Below are 18852 nucleotides of genomic sequence, written 5' to 3' on the forward strand. Positions count from 1 at the left end.
CGTGTTATTAAAGCTACTTTGCTAGCCATAAATATTTTAAATTTTCTATTATATTCAATCATTCAGACAACAATGGTGTCCTGTGTGCGGGTTTGTCACTTTTGTAATTGAAAACGAAGAAGAATATCTTATACACTAGAGTCACAAAGTTTATAAAATGTCAGTCCTGAAGGAGAAAGTAAATTATGGTTGCGTATGTAATTTTCAAGTTATGTTTGAGATTCTTAGCTGTAGTGTCTGATTTTCATATCTGATTTGTTTCAATTTTATCTTCTCTCTCTTTTTTAGACCAATGTTATTTCTAAGAGCACCAGAAGGGTAGATCTCGAATATCACTTTTGATTCGCGGACTACAGTTTGCAACACACTGGGCTTGAGTATATGCCTATTTACGGAAGGCAAGGGGACTAAAAGATTTGGTACTTAATATTGAAGATAGTCGTATGTCCTTTGTATGTCGTATGTCGTTTCCATGTTCAGCTTGAAAAAATATATAAATGATTCTTGATGCACTGCACTATAATTGATTTATATATTCGGAAGACACGGGTGAGATCTTGGATTTAATACATACATTTCGCGGATTGCCCAGAGGGAGGTTCTTTTGTCTCAAACTCCTTTGAAGACCTGTTTAGTGTGTGTGTGGTGGCGGGGAAAATATTTTGAGATGACTTTATTTTGAGTTTAACGTCCCGTTCAGCAGCGAGGCTATATGAGACGTGAACCTGTAATGTGAAATCCGAAACACATGGGAATCGAACCCGGGCCTCTCACGCCAAAGGCGCGTACGCTAACCGCTTAGCCACGGAGGAGCTCAGGAAGATATTTTATTGTTGTTACACAAAGAATATAAACTAGAATCGAATGATAGGAATTCGGAATACCATGATATTGTACTTGGGGTCTAAACATGAATGAGGAGAGGGATAATGTGTCAAAAAGAATCTAACTATATCTTATAAAATAGATTATTAGTGTTATTAGATTTATAGCATAGGCTATCCCTCATATAATATTTCCGACTACACCAGAGGTAGTGGTATTAGAACTCCTACGTATAGTCGAATTTTATATTTCAATGATATGTACGTAAACATTTTTGTTACCATGTTAGTCACTCAATTACTTGTGTTACTAGCATATTATTGAAAACCATTAGAGTATTGTTCATGTAATACTCATGCAACGAAAATTTTAAAGATAGGGAGACGGTGTCTCAGTAGTAAGGTGCTTACCTCTGAAGCATCTAGTCCCTGACTCGATCCCCGGCCACGTAAGTTTGTGGTGGACATTATTTTCATGGATTTTCTCGGGGTACTCTCGTTTCATCTAACATTCTCATTCAATTAATTCCTCCATTATCATTAACTTGTCTAAATCATCGACTGCCTTATTCTACGATCATAAACGTGGGACGTTAAACTGAAAGATTTTATTTTTTAAATTTTTACTTTAAAGATAGAATTAGTTTAAATAACTGCCTTAATAGTGCGAGATCATTGCACATGTTTCAAATTTGAAATATTAACAGTTGAAATGAATATTCTCATATATTTTCTTTTCTCTTTCTCCTTTCTTTGTTATTGATATACCCAAAATAAAATCCTTATCTCGAAAATAGGATATAATTTGAAAATATTAATCAATATGTTATTGCTGATGTGTAGAACAGTATATACATCTATAAAGTATTGAACAGTGAATTCTGTGGTTAAAAATCTTAAGTCAACAATTTCCATACAAAAGTTAGTTGGTAAGCCTGATTGGGATGAAGAGACCTCGAAGCTTCAAAACGACCTGTTTGGATATTCATTTGGGGAGGAAGAGACCTTTTTATTGGGGACGAAGAGACCTTACGGGGACAAAGTGACCGCTTGTGCTTTCTGGAGAAAATTGCAAGAGGTCGATACGTCCCAAAATGGGGACCAAGAAACCTGTTCAAGATATCTATCTATCTATCTATCTATCTCTATCTATCTATCTATCTATCTCTATCTCTAATGAAAGAAAAACTTAATAGTTTCTAGTTTTGCTGCTGTGATTTGTTTAAAATTAACAATTGAATTTTGTAAACATATAAAACATCTACAGATTTTTTTTTTTTATGCTCGTGAGAAGAGAGAAAGAGGGAAAAAATCACTAAAAGTGTTTATGCTAGCAATATTTTGTAGCGAACAGTTTGCAATCCTGTGAGCGGTGAGTAAACACGAAGAAAGTAGTACGGAGACGAGGTTTGGTTAGTGTCAATAACGCGTGGGACGGGTTTCCTTCGCGGAGAAATAACACGGTGGAGTGTTTGTCTAGAATTGTACTAAAAGCCCACGAGCAAATAATCTTGTTGAATGTCGTTGGGAAACACTACAAAAAAAAAAAAAAAAAAAAAAATGAGATCACGTAACTTCATATTTCACTCAAAATGTTGTGAAGGAGTATCAAATAACTCTCTGTGTTATTTTTCCATTTTCGTATCATCATCATCATCATCACCACTACCACCAGCTCATGAATTCTCACAACAAAATTATAATTTTGTTCTTTCTTTGCGTTATGATTTCTTCTAATCGTTTGTGTACATTGCTTTCCATATCTCGTGCAATTCATTTTAGCTGTGATTTGATTGCATCAAAGGGAGGTACTGCTTGTATAAAGTTACACTTAAAATGACATTTTTCTGAAATATAAGGAGTGATCAAATTAAATCCGTTCGGCACTCTTGGTAGGAACAGCTGAAGGCATAGCATTGTATTGTTCTTGTAGTATGCACACGTGTGGCATTAGTGTAGTAATCATTGTGAAACGTTTCCTGTCTTTGGAGGAATAAGGTCTGAACAATAGCGTTCACCATTCCAAGTTTGTCCATGTCGGATCAGCAAGTAGTCGTAGGAAAAACCTCGTTTGTGGAGCAGAGATGCTTTGGAGAGTAAGGCCTGTACCGTGGCATTTACCATTTCAAATTCGCCCATATCGGATTAGCGACCAGTCATCGGATGAACGACGTCTGTGGAGATGGTTTGCAGAAATAAGACCTGAACCATGGCGTTCACCATTTCAAGTTCATCCATGTCGGATCTGCAAGCAGTCATCGGGCGAACGACGTCTATGGAGATGCATGTGTTAATGTAGACTCACTTACAATCACCGCAGTATGGTTGTGATCTGTGGCAACAACATGCACCTGGCCGGAACGGGAAAGATCTCTTGTTATTTTTTGACGTGTGCGAAACATTCGTGTCTAATCCACAACAGTCTCGATAAGCGACTTGGATAATCACCCATGTTAGTCCCAACTTCCCCCAAAGGTGACAAAATATGACGATATTATTATTGCTTTAAAACTTTAAAATCCGACTGGCAACATTGAAAACTGTTTACAAGGGACGATCCATCTATGATTATCCCCTGTAAACAGTTTTCAATGTTGTGAACATTAAGCTTACTACTTACTATTATCAATAAATTAAGGTACTGTATGGTGGTGTATTAATGGTATAATTGTACTGCATATTGTTAGTCAGATTTGTTAACTATATAATTTCTCTCTCTAATTTTCAGTGCGTAGAGTCCCACCGAATTTTTCCATCCCACCGAAGAAACAGTACGAGGTGATGCTGGGATCAGACCTTAACATCACGTGCGTCGCTGTTGGTTCTCCGATGCCTTACGTCAAGTGGAGAAAAGGGGAAGCAACTGACCTCACACCAGAGAATAGTGTGCCCATTGGTAAAAATGTATTGACGCTGGAGAACATCCAAGAGTCTGCGAACTACACCTGTGTGGCAGCTAGTGTTTTAGGTGTAATTGAAGAAACTACCCTTGTCAAAGTGCAATGTAAGTTGTAAATATGGAGGACGTAAGTTGTCGTTACAATTTCTAACACTGGCTAATCGTATTTAAAGATTTATTTAGCTACTGCTTTGTTTTAAATGTTTTATTGATCAGAACATGAGGGAAAAACTCATTCGTAGCTGAGCTTTAACTGTTGCACTTTTTTTTTTTTTTTTTAATCGCAAGACTGAATATAATATAGAAAGTAATTTTTCCTCAATGAAAACATATGAGTCCCCTATATAAATCTTAATCTTAAATAGAAATAACTTCTTTTTTTTTTTTTTTTTTTAAGAAAATATTTGGTAATTCGTCATCATAGTCTGGCCTTACAAGAAGTCTTTCAATATATATATTATAATCAGTCATTATCAATTCACTTGTGGATGAGTGTGTCTCTGAATCTTCTTCACTACTACCTATCCGTGGGCAATTACTTTCCATGTTACTCCACAGTGTTTCTTGATTTCCTATCATCATGCATTAGGATATTTCCTGGATTATTTCTTTTGTTTTGTTATCCAGTCAATGATTCTCTTGATCTATTATTTTAAGTATTCTGCCTTCCAGTAGGCCCTGGGACTAATGAAGCTATTTATATAATATAATTTCAGATTTGAGCCTGGAGATGTTTCTTTCACCTTTCTCGATCTTCAGCTTCCTCTTTTAACTTCCAGTATTTTCTTCTATTTTTCAATCGTCGATCAATTGTGTTCTTCTTCATCCTATTCATTGCTTTCTTTCCATCTTTTCTTCTATGACAGTATGAAGAAGACAATTTCTTTGCAAGATGTGTCCAATCCAGTTGTCCTTCCTACGAAGGATTCTGGCTAAAAGTGTCCTCTTCTCTCTTATCCGTTTAAAAAAATATTCGTTCGTTGCTCTCTTTGTCCATTTTATCTTCTCAATTTTCCTCCAACACGACGTTTCAACGCTCTCTAAGTATTTCTTCTCTAACTTCCTTAATGTCCAAGTCTCTAAACCATTCAGTCCAACGCTCCATATATAGCACTTGACCAGTTTCTTTGTAAGTCTAATATTGAGCCTGCTAGTTAAGAATGATCGTTTTTTGTTGAATGCTTCTTTGGCTGATCTCTTGTGGTGCACTAAGCGTCTCTCGTCAAAATACTCCCTAGATACTTAGAATCATCGACCTCTTCAAGTTATCTTTGTTCTACTCTGGCCTGTAAGGGCGCGTTTCCTCGGAATATTCTCGTGACTTTCGACTTTTCGATGTTGATTTCCATTCCATATAGTTTCCCAGAGTCAATCATTTCCTGTAGTCCTATTTCAGTTCTAGCTATTATAACCGTATCATCTGCATACTTAATCTACCGATCATTATTTCTTCTTGTAGTATGTCCTACATTGCTATTACTATGTTCATGATAGTATACATCATTAGTGTCATCTTTTTGGTCCATTTCATTCTTTTCCATCGTTGCTAGTAATTCGTGGCATACTTTTCTCATTACTTCGTTGTGTAATCTGCGGACAGTGAGTATCTGTATATCTAATCCAAATAAAAAACTAAATTAACCTTGGAAATAAATACAATGATTGGATATGACCTCCCAAGCTTTAGTTAGATGAACTATAGCTTCTAACTAGAGAACCCGTTCTGATCGTTGATATAGGGCTAAAGAACTATAGTGCATTTTTTTTTAATCTGTTGTATAGAAAAGTTCAAATAATTGGTCCTAATCTAAAACTAAATTATGAAAGCATCTTTTCCATTTGTCTTCAGCGCTTTCTTTCAACATAAATCTTTACTCCTGAATGTTCCAATTATGCGTATTAGGAATGTTCCAATTATGCGTATTAGAACTAAAAGCGGCAAGATAAAAGGGAGAGTAGATAAACAATATTTAAATTGTTTAGTGGCACATTTTTCGCATTTAAAATTCTAAGCAATTGAATCTATACTGTTCACTTTCATGTATGTACATAGAAAGATATATTAGAATACTAGGATAGTTAAGTAGAGAAGTATATTATCTATATAATATGATCCTGAAATGAGTGATCAGCTTCTGGAAGCGTATAGTATTATTTAACCCTCAGTGATGCGTTACTTGTATTAGAATGAGTTGAATTTTCAAAAAAAACATTTTGTAATTCCTGCAGGTTTTAGTCAGCTGTGGAGTCGCGAGGTAAGGTGCAGTATTTTTCAAACTTGTGTATGTGTGTAATATGTTATGCTTGGAGACTTCTAGGGGAAAGAAAATACAATCATGTATTCCTCAAACATAACCAGTACATTTAAGATGAAACTTAATCATAATGACAAGCTTGTTGTACTGAACGTTTGTTCTTTTTATTGGTATGAAAGCGGAAATAAGTTGGGCATGAAAAATTGTAACTTTATTTATTTATTTATTTATTTATTTTTAACATTTGTAGTAGTTTAGTGTCACAGTTATTGCATTGCACAATGATTGCCAACAGAATTTTAGGGATTATTGTTGCATAATTATAGTTAATTATCATTCCCTTAAGGTGTTAAATACCTTGACAAGAATAGAGGACACATCAAATTCCAGATTGAAGAATAGTTTTTTTTTTTTTTTTAATATTTTAATTTATTGCGTATTTTCTTTAAATTGATATAGCTGTCGTTGCTCTCCGAATTATTGTTGACAAACGTTATAAAAAAGAAACTTCTCGATTATCCACATTATGTTTACAGTCTCGTGAATAATATTTACTGCTTTAATTAGGGATAACATATTTTTCTATCCATTTATTTATCTATAAGTTGAAACGTTGTCAAAGAAACGTTTGTGATCAGTGTATTCGCACATGATCATACTTTTTTGTTTTTAACATTTCAGGGGCAAGGTGTCGCAAAACTTACCTACCAACTTTCACTGTTAATTGTAAGAAACGAAAAGATATGGAGTGACAATGTCACGTGTAATTACAGCTACAGAACGTGCTCTTTATAGTACATGTTCCTATGTTTGCCTTCAACGGCAACAATTTTACGCAATCCTAGCTAAAGATTGGACAGTACTACAGGAAGAACATCTGGTACAATGACAAAAATTAAATGTTCGATAGTTGGTCTCCAGCTCGTCCAATGATTTGGGGTTCTTCTTCGATATGGTTCTATAAAAAGAAATCTGAGAGGATTCACACCCGGTCAGTATGGAGGCCAGTCGAATCCGCTCCTGCTTGGAAATGTTCAGTACATTGACGTTGTAGCCGAATATTCATGCGAAAAGGCGCAAAGTGGCGTCCATGCGATGGAGATGATCCCAGGTTTTCTTTTAAATGTAGCCAGTCACGTGAGTAGTATGGAAGCCTTGCAAGAATGCGCATGGCTATCCAAGACTGACTCTGTGGTTCGGATTTCTTTTTTCTTATGAATTTCACTATTGTGTATCTCTCTTGTCCATATTTAATACGAAACTTCACCTGAAAGGCTCTTCTGACTCTGTTGAGCTTTCTACTGCTGTATTGTATTCCTCAATGTTAGATATGTGCTCTTCAGTGGCGTAGATTTCCATATTAATAGTCTGCAAAATGTGGCACTTGTAGCGTAGTCGCTAACGCTCTCGCCTTTGGTGCGAGCGGTCTCGGATTCGATTCCTTTTGTGGACACTCGGTCGAAAAAAAAATGTAAACTTTTTCAGACGAGCCATTCTGAATGAGGTTTTCCTAGATTTTTCTCATTCATACCAGGCAAATGCCGGTATGATACCTCACATAATGGCCCCATGCCGCTTCCTTCCTTTTCCACTCTGTTCTTCCTCCCCAATTGCCTGGACAGTATGTTCACCGAGGGACGTCATCTCTCATATGTAATGGGCTAACATAGATGTCATAGATGTGGAAAACCCAGAAATTTACTTCCTAATCCTAACCCTGAAATATGCAGTCATGAAAAAAATATATGCGTTACGAACCACCAACTACACAGAATGTGTCATATGAAATTCGTAGCGTTTCTCCACGCCATTGCAGAGATACGTTTGTTCAAACTTGGTAGGTAAATTTTGCGCCACTTCATACATAGAACACAATTTCGTGATTCACTAAGTATTGAAACATAGTGTATTTGATAATTAATCGTGTAATTACCTATAATTTCCCTTTATCTAATGTATAGCTTTCTATTCTGTTTTTTAATGCGTAAGTATTGTTTTGGCTTCAAAATTATTTGTATCAAACTAAGAAAAATACATATATATTTAACCATTTTCTTTTCTGTTTGCGTAGCACTCCCAGGTGCCCCTACGAATGTGATGATATCAGATATTACAGCAACGACAGTACGCATTACGTGGACCTACAACAATGGCGGCGATGATTTGCTGTACTACGTGATCCAGTACAAGCCGAAGTATGCCAACCAAGCGTACTCGGAGATAAGTGGGATAATCACTCAGTATTACACAGTCCGAGCACTTAGTCCATACACGGAGTATGAATTCTTTGTGATAGCAGTCAACAATATTGGTAGAGGACCTCCTAGCACCCCAGCCATAGCTACGACAGGCGAAACAGGTATTGGTGTCTTTAATGCGAGTTTCTTATAAAATTAATAAATATCATTAATACACTATGCTGTAGGATAATGCAGTGGTGGTAGGAGTAGGCTAAAAGTATTAGGGATTTGGAATCATTTTATGAAACCTCTTATTAATTCTATATGTATGCAATGAACAAAGAATTGTAGATATATCGTATTGTTATTTTTCCGCAATGAATATAAATACTGCTTACTAACCTAAATTTTACATTTGATTCTTAACAACTCACTCTTCAATTTTTTTCAAAGTGCTGTTTCGTATACATTTCAAACCTGTACGTGTTTTAAGAAAATTACGTCGATGTAAAAGGACGGGACTACTTAGTCTGTAACAATGTATGCTAATTTTATTAACTTTGTGTGTTCGTTTCTTTAGCTGTGTATATTTTCAATATTTTATCCCCTCGAAGAAGCTGATGATTTTAAAAATATAAGAGACATAGGATAGCTTAAGAATTTAATCGTGTAATTTCTGGTAAAATGTTTTCCTGGTCATGAATACTTGGAAATTTTAAAGTAGGCTAACTTTAGTTATTCCCGGTGTTTAATTGAGAGAGAACACAATTATATTCCTTACACGCGAATATATTATGAACAAAACGCTTTTTAAAATCACCTTGCCCATTATTGGGGTTTTCGTTATATACTTATAGACAAAAAAGACATTTTAGGTTCGCTGTTACCATCCGATATGAAGAATATATGTACATTTTAAAGTTAATTTTCTTGTACCAGTAGGGTACACGTTTATACTTTGTAAAATGTAATAATACGTATATTCTGATGTGTTCACTTGAATTATGATAGCTTTCCTTTCCTTGGGCTCATAAATGTTATATACCTAGGTATCAAGCATTTGAATTAGCCCGTATTTTAAAAGAACGTAGACATGTTAAGTACTGCAACTGTGTAGTTAAATGTAATTATTTAAAAAGTAGCATTCAAGTTACTTTAATCAAATAAGAAAAGATATTAAGACCCATAAAAAGGAAGTACAGTTTCGTAGTGAATGGGAGATGGCACCATTTGAGACTTAAGTTTAGAGCTGCCCCTCCAGTTCCAAACCTATAAAAGAGAAGTCAAAACATTAAATATGGTTAGGTTAGAGTTCTTAGGTTAGTTTAGTTTAGGTTTGGTTAGTTTTGGCTAGGTAAGGTTACCCAGTAAGACTTCAGTTAGACGAGAACAGTGACTGGAACCGGTTCTCATAGAAGCTTCAATTATCACTTTAATTCAGTAACCCGTGGTTCTCATAAAAATTTAATAGATTCTCTTCATCATTCTTGTATCATTCTGTAAAACTCAATGGGGAAATATCACATTCAACGCACCGATTCGCCATCCTATACGACTACCATGCTACTGAATCATCGAAACCTTTCGCATCTTGCAAATAGGACCCACTCCTACATATCTTTACTCGTATTAAACCTAACTTTACTGCCAAACTTTCACATCTAAACATCACATAAGAACTCCAAATCATTATTTCTTACCTTATTTCTCCTGTAAATTTTCCTAATTTTTATAAATGACGGAGGGGCAACTCTAAACTTAACTCCCATTTGACCTCGCTAACATTAATATTTATGCAGTCACAGCTCTTGGAAATTCAAAGAAAGAATTAAAAAGATTACTTCAGTTTTTCGTATGCTGTCAAAAATGTACAATACCATGAAGATGATAAGGTAAACAATTTCGTACCCCAGTGAACAGTATTGGAATTAAGTTCGACATAAAAGTTAGTTTTACATCCTACGATACGGAAATTCATGGCTGAAAGTACAAAACCAAGTGGCTACAATGTCGTGTTGGTTGTGAAATTAGTGCAGCTCAGTCTGTAAGAAGTATCTGGAATGTAAAAGAATACATAGTATTATAGTAAGAGGATCAGAAATTAAACGGACTTTTCTTTTACCTACAAGATTTTTTTTTTTGGGGGGGGAGGTCTGTTTCCCATTGGATACTTTATAATTAGATTAGATTTGTATTAAATTCCCCTATACTACTATGAAAGACAGCATTACGGTTCTATAAACATTCTAGTGAGGAAAATAACAAATGTGAATTACCATTGAATACAAAATAGTATGGGTAATACGCACTAATTGTCTACCTTTAAAATGATTTTTGATCAAAAGATCCAATATGTTTCAATCAAAAATTTTCTTGTAGGACTTATATCTGGAGAACTACATATAGTGTAGCCAACTCAAACTATCAGTTAACTCAGTATGATATGCTTATTAAAAAAAAAATTTTAAAAAAAACCCTCGAAGCCGTTCAAAAATTTTGTGGCCTTTGATCTAAAAACTAGTTATTGGCCAAGATCACAATCTTTTGATCCATTTTTTTTTTGGAAGGGGGGATCATTCCTAAAATTCTTGTTACTGTATTTACTCATACTTCTTGTGATTCAGCCTATAAAAGGCTATGACCAATCAGATGGCACATTCAACTGAAAAATGAGTTTTCAGTGCATCAATTTGAAAAAAAGCGGGACTTTCTACACTGGGGTTCGCAACCTCTTCATCCAAGTATTTTTGTAGTTTCTTCACAAAGCTGAATCCACACCGGAAGATTCAATGCATTTCCCAGAAATAAAACGCGGTCGCAGTTCTACACGCTGTAACGGTTTACAATAATAATAATAATAATAATAATAATAATAATAATAATAATAATAATAATAATGGGCAATGTGATAATGATAAGCTACCGTTAATGAACAAAAATAAGTGAAGTCCTATTTAGCTTATAAATTTGCACAAATTGTCGTTAAGTCTCAGCTATAGTATCCAAAGCATCCATCTTGAGAGAAATTTAAAGTTTTTTTTTTTTTTTTAATTTATTTATTTGTATACCAATTCTATTTAGAATATTCATTGGTACCCGAAAACCCTTAGAACACACTGCTGGTATACTATACTTTTAGTTTATTCGATTCAGAATAGTTTTCAGACGAAAAGCCGGAGTAATAAGCCAATATTTAGCATTCAACCGTTTGTATCAATACTCCAAGATTATTAATATAGTATCCAATTCTGAAGGAAAATGTTTCAGACATTTCCACGCATGAGCATTATACGAATAGAGTTAATTTTTGCTAAAATGATATGTATTGTGTAAAATTGAATCCATGATATATAAGATTAAATTTAATTTTAATTATACAGGGTGCTTCAAAAATTTGTCACATTATTTTGGGTTACAAAAATTTGTCACAATATTTTGGGTTACAAAAATTTGTCACAATATTTTGGGTTACAAAAATTTGTCACAATATTTTGGGTTACAAAAATTTGTCACAATATTTTGGGTTACAAAAATTTGTCACAATATTTTGGGTTACAAAAATTTGTCACAATATTTTGGGTTACAAAAATTTGTCACAATATTTTGGGTTACAAAAATTTGTCACAATATTTTGGGTTACAAAAATTTGTCTCAATATTTTGGGTTACAAAAATTTGTCACATTATTTTGGGTTACAAAAATTTGTCACAATATTTTGGGTTACAAAAAATTGTCACAATATTTTGGGAATATATTCCTCACATCCAAATAAGAAAAAAAAAATCATATGAACCTGTGGTCGGAAATGCATAGTTTCGTAATTATAGGATGCTAAAAACGTGAAAAAATAAACTTTAAAGGTACATAGTTCCGCTACTATAGGAACAATCGTAGTCGGGTCAAGACATCATTGAGGAACTACTATGTAAACTATTCAAATATCCATCTTTCAGAACCTCCGGCACTTGCACAGTCATTTTTTAGAGAGACTGTTTGGGAGTACTTGATCACTCTCCATCTACCTCTCTAAAAATTGGTGTGCAAGTACTGGAGCATTCTTAAACATGAATATTTGGATAGTTCACAATACCAGTTCTTTAGTCATGTCTTGATCCGACTACTGTAGGTCTCATAGTAGTGGAGCTATGAACGTTTGTTCATAGTTCACTTTTGAAGTTCACTTGTTTCACGTTTTCGGCACCCTATAACTCCAAAACTGTCTACTTTTAAGCACAGGTCCGTATGTTTTTTTTTTTTTTTTTTACTATAATGTGAGTAATCTGTTCCAGTGACACATCTTTGTAACACCCTGTATATATCCTAAAATTAGTTATTATTTATCATCTTACCATTGGGTCAATTCGGTGCAGTGTTTCGAGTATTTAGTTACAAATTAAAAACTAACTAGTAATCAATAACTAACTAACTAAATTGAAAATAAGTCTTCATAGAGTTTGAGGTTCATTTTCAAATTTTAGTATTCACTTTCCTAAAATAGAATCTACCTTATTTCAGAGTAATTTTTGTTGCTGTTACCAGTATCATGTACATATTTCTGTTTATTGGTACGTACCTCAAGCTACTTAGGTAGTAATGTTCTTGTCAATCTTTCTTCCAATATTTCAAGTGAGACACTCAACCGCTTACATTCAGGGTACACAATGGTTTAAGTTCTTCACAACATTATCACATTATTTGTTTGTGCTTCAACAGTGGTAATTTATGAATGTTCTCTAAAATTGGTTCTTACAAAAAAAAAAAAAAAAAAAAAAAAAAAAAGGAAAACTCCAATAAAGAAATTATTGTTATTAGTAAATTGAGTTTGTAGATTAACGTTAGGATTACATAGCAATATTGTTATACAGAGCAAATCAAAATGATGGACCCGATTTCAGAAATTTATTTCGTAAAATCTAATAAACATATCTTATTGTGAGACATATGTTTCGAAAGATTAATCTTCCAAGTTTAGTTTCTACCGCTAAGAGTCAGCAGCTGACAGTTAAGGAAAATGCCGTTGACTGGGGAACAGAGATCTTTCTGTATGCTTAATTATCACATAAACAAACAGTGTTAGTGTGGAACAGCATTTCTGTCTCACGTGGAGTTTTGTAAAGGATCATGTTTACGTACCACCACTTCTAACAACATTGGATGACCTGCGTACTCGCAGAACAGCAACCATTTGCTGATATTGACTGCAACATATTACAAAAAGTTTGGCAGGAGACAAGAGTGTCAGGTTGATGTGTGCCGTGTTACATGAGGTGCCCACGTAAAGCACACTTGTGATATGTGAGATGAGAACTGCGACAGTTTACCTTTGTTAGCACATGTCTCACAATCATCATTATCATCAAAAGTATTCTGTCATTACTGGCAGGTCATCTGTCAACTGAGAAGCTTCCATGCTGCACGGTCTTCCGCTAACCTCTTCGTCTTCACGTGCGATTTCTCTGTTTTGATATCATTCATTAATTGTAGTGTCCTTCCTCCTCCCACTCTTTCCTGCTACCCTCTGGAACGTCCCTTATGATATAGTTCCTTTTTAGCCAATGCCCCAATCAGTTTCTGTTCCTCTTAATAATATCTTAAATTGTTCTTTTCTCTCCCATCATTTCTAACACCTTCTCATTCGTTTTCCACTTGACTCAGCTAATTTCCTCCATTCTTTTCCACACTTACATTTCGAAAATTTCCAGGCTTTTTCATATTTTTTGTGTAATGCCCATGTTTCTGCCCCATACAGTACGATACTTCACACGAAGCATTTATGAGTGTTTTTCTCAATTCTTTATTCAAGGTCCCACAAAATAGTATTTTCCTCCCCCTAAAGGCTTCTTTTACTATTTCTGTCCTTGCTTTTATTTCACGTTCACACTTCATATCATCACTAATAATACCACCCAGGTATCGAAAACTAGTCATCCGTTCTGTTTTTTATCCTCCTACTTCTATATTTGAATACCGACCCAAGGCCGTGCCGTAAGGGAATGGCGAGCGGGGAGACGGCCCCGGGCGCCGAAGTAAGGGGGGCGAAAAATTCGGGAGAAAAAAGGAAAAAAAGATAGGAAAAATTGCTTGGAATATATGTATGGGGGCGCCGTCGTATACTCTCGCCCCGGGCGCTGATTTTCCACTTCACGGCCCTGCAGCGACCCTTCATTCCAATCCTTTAGTCTTTAGTCTTTCTAACATTTATTTTCATCCCTTATTCCTCACAGCCCTTCCTCAAGTTTTCTAACACCTTACTGATTTTTTTCTTTAGATTCTGCAACAAGCGCCATATCATCTGCAATCCTTATACACCCAATCATTCTAACTCCTACTGAAATGCCGTCTTTATTTCAGTTTTACATACGTAAACATGTCTCACAATAACATATTTTTATTAGATTTTACAGAATAAATTTGTGAAATCGAATCCGTAATTTTGACTTGCCCTGTATAGTAAAATAATAAGAGCAATCTATAACTGTTGGGAAAGGTAGGCAACTAGATGTATCGATAAATTCTTACACACAATATTCATAAATTACCACTGCTGAAAGATCAAAAAAAAAAAAAAAAAAAAAAAAGTGAAAGTCGTGTTGTGAAGAAGCCATTGTGTGTCCTTGAAGATGAGTATACGAGTGTCTCACTGGAAAATGCTGGAGGAAAGATTGACGAGGAATATACTTGGTGAGTAACTTCAGGTATTATAATGTGATCCATATGGTCAATAAGTAGTTATCGATTACATAGCATAATTATTTTCTGCTGTGGTTTATGTAGTGTTGTCATCGGTAAGAATATATTTACAGTAGCAGAAGTGACCAAGATTCCATTTATAAATAATAACTTTCCTTACTTCTAACATATGGTTATAATTTCTAGTTTTTGTTGTTTACCTTATAATTACTGTTATATTCAAAGCAACAATTAATCAAAATTTAAAGGAATAACATACCAATGGGAATTAATGTTATTTCGTGATTATTATGTACCAGAAAACACAGCGTTTTATTTTGTACTGTGTAATTGTTGTTGGTGGAATCTATTTTATACGAATCTATATTGAGAAATTTTATGCTTATAATATTATGGAAAAAATTGATTTTATTTAAATTGAAAGAAAAGCTATTGAAGTATTGTAACCCAAGTTCGTTACTGTTATTCAAAATATAATCATTATATAAAGAAATCGAAGTGCGAATATTTTAATTTTAAACGGTGACCAGAAGTTCTGATAATACGTACAATTTTAAAATCCTCCTCCTCATCATCATCATAGGCATTATATCAGTATTGGCAGGTCACTTGCCTCAACTGAGAAGCTTCCATGCTCCACGGTCTTCCGCTAACCTCTTCGTTTTCGCGTATGGCTTTTCTGTTTTGATATCGTCCATTAATTGTAGTCGTCTTCGCACTCTCCCTCTCTTTCCTACCACCATACCCTGTAGCACGTCCCTCATGATACAGTTCCTTCGTAGAGCTTCTTCGTGGCTAAGCGGTTAGCATACGCTCTTTTGGCATGGGAGACCAGGGTTCGATTCCCGGCTGGAGCTCATGTAGTTCGGGTTCCACGTTAATCAGTAGGTCCCGTCTCATATAGTCTCGCTGCTGAGAAGGACGTTAAACTCAAATCAACTCAACGGTTCCTTCGTAACCAATGTCCCAACCATTTTCTCTTTCTCTTCTTAATAATATCTAAAATTGTTCTTTTCTTTCCCATCATTTCTAAGACCCTTTCATTCGTTTTCCGTTCGTCCCAGCTAATTCTCTCCATTCTTCTCCACACCCACATTTCGAAAGCTCTAAAATCAAACGTGTGGTAAATAAAGATTCTCTGATTACATTCACGTTCAAAATTCGGTTTCTTCAAATAACTTTCTTTAAGGATAACTTCGTAATGAAACTCTTTGTGTGCATATATATGTATAATTCACATAGCCTTCTTGTATTATTCGAATTCAGAGTTTTGAACTGTAACGTTGCAGTCGAGGGAGAATGCAGTAGCTTCTCTTCACTATTTTGTCATGTGTACATACACTGACAACAGAATTTCGTCAGAAAGAAAAATACTTAATTTTTGGCACCCTCTGATCAAAACTTGGTTTCACCGCTCCTCTCTTTGAAATACTGACATCTGTACTAAATGATACGATAGGAGAACTATTCTTAATTGTAAATTGACTTTGAAAATTACTTTTGTATGCAAATTTAAGACAACGTTTTATATATTAAAACTATACCTTTTTGAATCATGCTGTCTCTGTACGTGAAATAAACTTGGGTTACAAGAATATCTAAGATTTTTAGATTGATTATGTGAACTTAAGGTTTCATAATTTTTTTTTTCAAAAATATAATATTCTACTAAAAAATATTACAACCGAGAGAAAGTCATAAATACTACTACAAAATAAGTCGAAAGTGCAGACAAATATATAACTATTTTGAGATTTTTCTTTCTTTTTTTTACTGTTATTGGATCTTTAATTTATAACAGAAGTCATTATAAGATGTATAATATACGGATTTTTTTTTTTTTTTTTTTTTTTTTTTTTTTTTTTTTTTTAAGAACAAGGTACATAGTATATGATTTTTATCCCCACAAAACTTGCATTACCACAAGATGGCCGAGTATCGTTGGTATTGTAATTTATATTTATTGATTAAATTCCTTTTAAACTTACAAGCACTTTACAAATTTACCTGGTAAATTTAGAAATCTGCCAGTTTACTGTTCTCAGCAATACCTTTTGTTTGTTTTTTTAATCGAAACATATTTCCTTGACTGTCTGCACTTTCGATGAATTTAGTAAAACGGACAATATCAAAAGTTTTATTTTTTTAAAATAGTAAAGAGTACATTGATGTAATAAAAAAATCATTCCAGTGTTTGAAAACTCTTCAAAATTTTATTTACATGATTTATTTTTTTTAAATATATTTTACGAAACATTTTCAGGTAGAGAAATAGTAGAATGATGGTTGTAGATTAGTTATTTTTCAAATATATAGGTAGTTTTTTACGTATAGATTGTATTATTGATATAAAACGTTTTTTTGAAAAAGAAAAAAAAAAGAAAAAAGTGAATTTTGTTTTTGAGGAAAGAAAACATGAGTTATATTTTGATTTACATGCGAAATCTTGGAACTAAGAGATTTAAAATGTAAGTTTTTTTTCATGTTTTAGAGACAGACTAAACATTAGCAATTAGATTTTTTCTGTCTTTTTTTGTATTTTGTGAATGTGACAGTCATATGTAAAAGTAGAGCTGCGATCAACCGTAGTGTGTTAGTAAGTGTGAAGGTGCGTGCGTTTGTGTGCGTGTATGTTCGTATGTGTTAAGTTTGTGTACAATCTTAGCTTACATGTGGCGTGTGTGTGTGTGTGTGTGTGTGTGTGTGTGTGTGTATACTCAATATTTCATGGACATTCATTAGCAACACACATTTCCAATATTTGAATTCACATGATTAGTAGACTTTGATATACTTAATGTTACTACTGTTAAGTCTAAATTTTGAATAGGAGGTAGAATAAAGCTATAGAAAGAATCTATTGTCACGGGTGGAAATAGAGAAAGGAATTTGGGGTCCCTTAGTAAAAGTTCAAGAAAGAAAGAAGAAATAAAAAAATTAAAAAACAATTAGAATCATACGAAAATTTGAATACAGAAAAAAATACCCACGAAAGTTGCTCCCCCCCCCCTCCCGTGCTCCTTCTTCGAGGCTTGTGTTCCTGTGACGTAGCCCGATTAGACTGTATCTATTAATGATCGTTCCCTTACTTCTGAAATTTAATTTCCACCCTGTATATTGTAAGGATTTTATCTGGAAATGTGTCCTTAAGACTATTCACTAACCGCCCATGCAGACTTACATACAGTATGTATTCTTAAAATTCTGTTACTGCAATAATGGAAGAAAAGTTAGCTTCTCCAGGTTGTACGCCACAACGCACCATGTTTCATAGTAGTTTCAAAGAACTAGCTTGCTATAGACACCCCAATTTACACTTTGTGATATCTTTTGATTTTCCATTACTTTTTTAAACAAAAAACTTCGAATTTTCTAACAGAAGTTTTCCCTTAAATTGCTATTTTAAATATACGAACTTATCCTCATTTCCGTTTACTATAAATGAAACACATTAACCCAGTTCGCAAGCCTTTAAGTGAGGAAAAGAATCGTAGTGATGAGAAAAAGCATCAAAATACGTAGAAAATTTATATACTAAGTAAACTTGCACTTGTTTTCGTCGTTTGGAGACGTTGCTTCTGGCCGCCAAAATAGACGAGTTGCAAAATAGTTGAGTTTATATATATTTGTAATACCGAGGTTTAGTCCCAAGTTAGATTGGAGGGAATGGGAGTGGGATATATTCTCCCACTTTATGATCTTTTAATTTGGACACCTCAGAAAGTTCTCCAGCTTCTGTCAAATGGGTATGTGGAAAACTTATTGGGTTAAGGCGACCGAAGTGTGGTGCTGACCTCATCACATTCTCTAATTGCGCGGAACATGAAGATGTAGAGCCTTAATTTCACACTGCCGATGTCAAATGGGAATGTAGAAAACCTGTTAGGTTAAGGCTGTCAAAGTGTGATACTGGTCACATCATGTTCTCTAAATGCCTAGAACATTAAAATACGGATCCTTGATTTCATACCGCCGATGAGAAATGTGTATGTGGAAAACTTGTT

General features: G+C 34.4%; 1 protein-coding gene across 7 annotated transcripts in view; it reads left to right on the forward strand.

Annotated features, from left to right (window-relative positions):
- Positions 1 to 18852, forward strand: part of Lar (tyrosine-protein phosphatase Lar) — a 1526023-nt gene that overhangs the window by 1298730 nt on the left and 208441 nt on the right. For all 7 annotated transcript variants that reach the window (XM_081765888.1, XM_081765893.1, XM_081765890.1 and 4 more), the window contains 2 exons: positions 3553 to 3828; positions 8050 to 8337. In XM_081765888.1, coding sequence (XP_081622014.1) covers positions 3553 to 3828; positions 8050 to 8337 — 564 coding nt within the window. The remainder of the gene's footprint in view (positions 1 to 3552; positions 3829 to 8049; positions 8338 to 18852) is intronic.

Source organism: Thermobia domestica, chromosome 7 (assembly GCF_964235325.1).
Source record: "Thermobia domestica chromosome 7, izTheDome1.hap1.1, whole genome shotgun sequence".
In the NCBI taxonomy this organism is placed as follows: Eukaryota; Metazoa; Arthropoda; class Insecta; order Zygentoma; family Lepismatidae; genus Thermobia; species Thermobia domestica.